The 5,296-nt window shown below is 41.5% G+C and overlaps 1 protein-coding gene across 1 annotated transcript in view; it reads right to left on the minus strand.

Moving 5' to 3' along the window:
- Positions 1–786: 786 nt before the first annotated feature.
- The window catches only part of LOC104958014 (sodium/iodide cotransporter-like), a 10,874-nt gene continuing 6,364 nt past the window's right edge, over positions 787–5,296 (minus strand). Inside the window, exons 5-6 of the mRNA XM_010785709.1 lie at positions 1,209–1,363; positions 787–954 (exon numbers count right to left, since the gene is read on the minus strand). Of these exons, the coding sequence (XP_010784011.1) occupies positions 810–954; positions 1,209–1,363 (300 nt within the window). The 3' untranslated portion in view covers positions 787–809. The remainder of the gene's footprint in view (positions 955–1,208; positions 1,364–5,296) is intronic.

Genomic DNA, 5,296 nt, shown 5'->3' on the forward strand with positions numbered 1-5,296 from the left:
ATATATATTGCAATATGAAAAATCACAATAATAATTACAGACAAATAGAAACTTCATGTCGATGATCTCCATAGCCAGACTACCCCTGGTCTGGTGTTAAGCTCAATACTACCTGCCAGAAGAGTTTACACAGTTTAGCATGATCACTTGTAGCTGTATTATGAGGGCAGATACTCTAATTAAATATTTAACACACATAACCTGTAATTCCTGGATGGTCAACAAGACATAATAGTAAAGAGCTTACAAAAACCTGGGAACAGGAACACCCTATCCTCGGGGAGGGCTTAGATCCATGCACATAATCAGTAATTATTAAAGTAATTAAATTAAACATGGGGCTCATCTCATAATCCATGCAGTGCTGTTTGCTTCCAGTTGATAAGAGCTCAGTGTTCACTGGCATGCAAGATAAGAACGGTCGCTAGATAAACGTCAGAGATAGCAATGATATGTCTGTCTTTCTTAGTTTTGAATAATGTGATAATGTGAATACATTTTGGTGTTAGATTGTATAGTCCAGTATCTGTTCTCCTGTAACCTAAAGTTTAAAGTAATCTTGTCAATAAGATTTAATTTACAGCTAACATGCTCACAATGACATTGATAACATGTTGACAAAGCAGGCACGTTACTTTAACTTTTTCTATTGTAACACTCAACACTAAACAAAAGTAAAACTGAGGCTGGTGCGAATGTTTGATGTGGACTTTACAGATTCTACATTGCTGTTTTTCTTTATTTCTAAACTCAAAGTTCAATCATGAACAGTACATAGTTCTTTATCTGAATGATAGATAGGTCCTAACTCACCACTGGGCATCTTTTTCTGATCTGCAGGAGATGTAGCGCTGGACTTGAGCTTGGTTCACCCCGTACATGGACAGCCAAACCATTGCACCCCCCACAGACAGGCTCCAAAAGGAATAGCGCTGTCGCGGATCAATGCTGAAACTGATAGAACATGAGATCGTTTTTGGTCAGGTCAAGAAACTGAATATGGATGGAACAAAGTGGTATCAAGTATGATTTCTTCCTTTTTTTTTCTATCAGCCAGAAGAAATATTAAATTGATGCATCATAATGTAAAGGTAGTTGAGACTACTGAAAAAAAAGGTCCTATTATTATAATAAGGTTTAATGGTGTAAGCATCCTATTTGTGGCACATATCTGTTATAAAATAGAAAATAAATATAAATGTTTTTACTCATCAAAATTCATGCGGGATCCATTTTTAGCGATCTCCAGCACCAGTGAAGGACCACCAACCAGAACTGTGCCATGGATGAAAATGGCTACAAAGCCAGCCAACATGACAATAATCTGGAACACATCAGTCCAGATCACAGCTTTCATGCCCCCCTGTTACAGACAGAGGAAAAAGACAGACAGGAAAACACACCACAACACCTTTTACAAAAACAAATATGAGTCATACACAGTCTCCAGGTGTCTTTCCTCTGACTCTGGGTATATAAATGAAGTAAAATGCATTTATTTTTAATTGACACGAATGAATGCCATATGCACATTGGTAAAAGTTACTTCCTGAAACTAATTACATAAAAGAGGAGAAAAGAGTTAATCATGCCTGCAGGTGTAGAGAATAAATATTGAAAAGCAAATATAGTATGCCTTAAAGCCTTATCAATTTTATATTTTCATCTAGTGCCTGAATTATGTGTTTACCATTGTATAAATAAAGACATTTCCACCATAAATTAATGAATACAAATTCATAAGTATGCAGGAAATTAAATGTTTGGAGGACCCTTGGACCCTGGCAGGGCCGGCCCTGACCAATTTGCTGCCCTAGGCAAGATTTTAGCTGGCGCCCCCCTCCCAGTCCGCCACTGGCTACATGACCGTATTATCTCTCGTATTACAACTCGGAGTTCGTTTCATCTGATTCAGACTCAGAGGCATATGGTTAGAATCTGTAGGGCATATAGCCAATATCGTCTACGATGTCATGACTATCACTTTCCGATCCTTCAGCCTCATATGAGCTCTCAGACACGTTCAAAATTAAACTGTCATTGCTGTCTGAGCTTGCAGCTGTGTGCGCCATTGTGCGTTTTGCATGCAGATGCTGGGATTTGGAATACGTCACACATAATTTGGCGGCATTTGAAGAATCCCCGAGAAGATCCAGAATATGGTCAACATTGAAGGGGAGATTAATGGTTATCAAAGTACAAATATCCCAAATCAGTTCAGTAACGGTTTCAAGGGGACAATATTTACTAAAATTAATGGGTTTGGATGATGGGGGAAATCTGTGTCACAGGCTCTTTAAGAGATCTATGGATACATCTCTCAACACCCATATGAAACAGAACTGTAAGGAGATTTACTTTTTCTTTATGGATATTTTACAAATCACCCCCCTTTTAAACTGTATTCTTGTTTATTAATAACATTTTTTTTACTGTCATATAGTATTTTATACTATAAGAGAATATATGACAATCTACTCTCTTATTTTTTTATAACTATAATGATCATATAAAGATGTGCCTTTACCTCACTGAGCTGAGGTTATCAGAGCCTCTCAGTCTTTCAGGAGAGAGCTCTCCCCCCCGCGGCCGCTTACACAGTAAATTCCAATGTTAATACAAGCTGTATACGTTTTTGGGAGTTTGATTTATTTAAATTAACACAAATACAAAATTAAAACCTATAATTGCACACTAAAACCATTATTTCAAAAAAAGATCTATTTCACATAAACCTCTGGTTTTTACTGGGGCTGGGGCGGTTCAACTTGATTCCAATGATGTGTCCCCTGAAGCCTGTGGGTTAAACACAGAGACTGTGGACCGAAGGATGAATAAGAAAAAGACATTAATCATCTTCAGAGGACATGGCCTGTACAAATGACAATCAATATATATCCAAATATTAGCTCACACACCCCATCCCTCCTCCGACGACTCTCAGTCAGAATTGTTTAATCATTGACTGCAACTCAGCAGCACATCTGAAGTGGATATGAGTTTATATTTAACATATAGCTTTCCAAGTTTAACCATTGATGTCCTTGCTGTTTGCTGACTGATTGTTGCTCTCACTGTCTCTTTCAACAATGCTCAATGGGTGATGTATTCTGAGTTATACTGTTAGCTGTAGATATTCAAATACTCAGCTTTGTTCAGCTAAATAGTTATCAAAAAAGGTTAACCGTTTTTAACTAGTGAATCATTTTATCAAAGAGCTGTCAGACTTTGTGTTTTGGTCATGCTTATTAGCTAGCTAGCCATCCAATCGACCCATCTGCTTGGCTGGCTATCAGAAGATATACATTTGATGAAATCCTATGTACAAACGTCCACAAATCTGGCTAGCTTATGTGACTGGAAACAGGGCCGTCCGTCCCTACAGGCCGATCATGCAGACTGCGTGGGGCCTCACCTTGCGGAGGGGGCCTCACCTTGCGGAGGGAGCGTCATCTTGCGGAGGGAGCCTCATCTTGCAGAGGGTGCCTCATCTTGCAGAGGGTGCCTCAACTGAGCCGAAAATGCGGCGCACTATGCGCTTATGCCGCGCAATTATTGTTGCGCGGCACGGTTTTGCCGCTGCGAGGCTCCACTAGAACCCCGTCCCCCGTCGACGCTCGTGAAACAGAGGGCCTCATCATATAACTGTGAGTGGGGTCTCATGTTGACCAGGGACGGCCCTGACTGGAAAGCTAAACAGATGCCTTTTAGTGCTAGCTAGTTTCAATAGCCTGTCTGCTAAGTTAAGTGTGCTAAGTCATTGGTTACAAACAATGACGCAGTTAATTCAAGAGGTTCATTTGTATTTACTACTGACTGCAGAACACCCTTAAACTTTGTTTTGAGTTTGCTCCATAGAAGAGTAAGTAGGGTAAAATTGGATGGCTAATTTAAAAGTGTTTTGCACTCTTGAGTTCTGATTTTGGTCTAAAGTTTTTGCTGTTTTTGATGTTCTAGCATTGAAGGTCCAATTAATGGCATGGAGTTTGCAGATTGCAACTAACTCAATACACCTCCCATTCCCACTTGGTGATTACACCAAGCCTCCACCCCTAGGCAGCCCCTGACCAATTTTATGCCCCTGGCAAGATTTTAGCTGGCGCCCCCCTCCCGTTCCGCCACTGGCTACATGACCGTATTATCTCTCGTATTACGACTCGGAGTTCGTTTCATCCGATTCAGACTCAGAGGAATATGGTTAGAATCTGTACGGCATATAGGCAATATCGTCTACGATGTCATGACTATCACTTTCCGATCCTTCAGCCTCATATGAGCTCTCAGACACGTTCAAAATTAAACTGTCATTGCTGTCTGAGCTTGCAGCTGTGTGCGCCATTGTGCGTTTGCATGCAGATGCTGGGATCTGGAATATGTCACACATAATTTGGTGGGATTTCAATAAACGATTCCACAAACAACAAACTATTACATTCAAAGAAACTACTTGTAGTAGATGAAGTAAATTATTCAAACGTTTAAATTAACTTTGAATAATAACACGGGAGAAACGCATCCTCTCTTTTCCTCTCTCCCTCCCTCTCTCTCCTGACAGCCCGTCAGTTTCTCATGCAGCGCGCTAAACAGTGGGCGGGGCTTCAGGTGATTATGCAGCAGCTGATCTGATCTCTCTCTCGCGTCCGGTTACACTTCACTCGCGTTTATGTCCATATCGATCAGATCCAGCTCTCCTGATCGGCCTTTATAGAGAACACAGATCAAACTATTAAGAGTGAATATGGGCCGATAATGATCGGTGGCCAATCGATCGGAGCATCGGACATTTTGACTGGCAGGTTTTGAATTTATCGGTTTTTATTAAATTTTACCAGCTAATTACCGGCTAACGGAAACCCTGTCCTATCCATGTGAACATGATTTAAGTGGGGGGTGGACCTAACCTCCTCTAGGGGGGTCCGGGGACATGCTCCCCCGGGAAGATTATTATTTTTTAATATTAAAGACTTTCGGGCGGCACCAAAGTTGTTCTGGAAAACTGTCCGACACCTCAGGAGGGATAAGCAGGGAACCATCCAAGCTGTGTACAGTAAGGATGGGACGTTGTTGACCTCAACTGATGGAGTGTTAGGGCGTTGGAAGGAGCACTTTGAGGAACTCCTGAACCCGACAACTCCGCCCTCTATGTTAGAGGCAGAGCTGGAGTATGACGGGGGATCGACACCAATCTCCCGGGGGGAGGTCACTGAGGTCGTCAAACAACTTCACAGTGGCAAAGCCCCGGGGGTGGATGAGATCCGCCCAGAAATGCTGAAGGCTCTGGGTGTTGAGGGACTGT

Source organism: Notothenia coriiceps, unplaced genomic scaffold (genome assembly GCF_000735185.1).
Source record: "Notothenia coriiceps isolate Sejong01 unplaced genomic scaffold, NC01 NC01_scaffold00028142, whole genome shotgun sequence".
In the NCBI taxonomy this organism is placed as follows: Eukaryota; Metazoa; Chordata; class Actinopteri; order Perciformes; family Nototheniidae; genus Notothenia; species Notothenia coriiceps.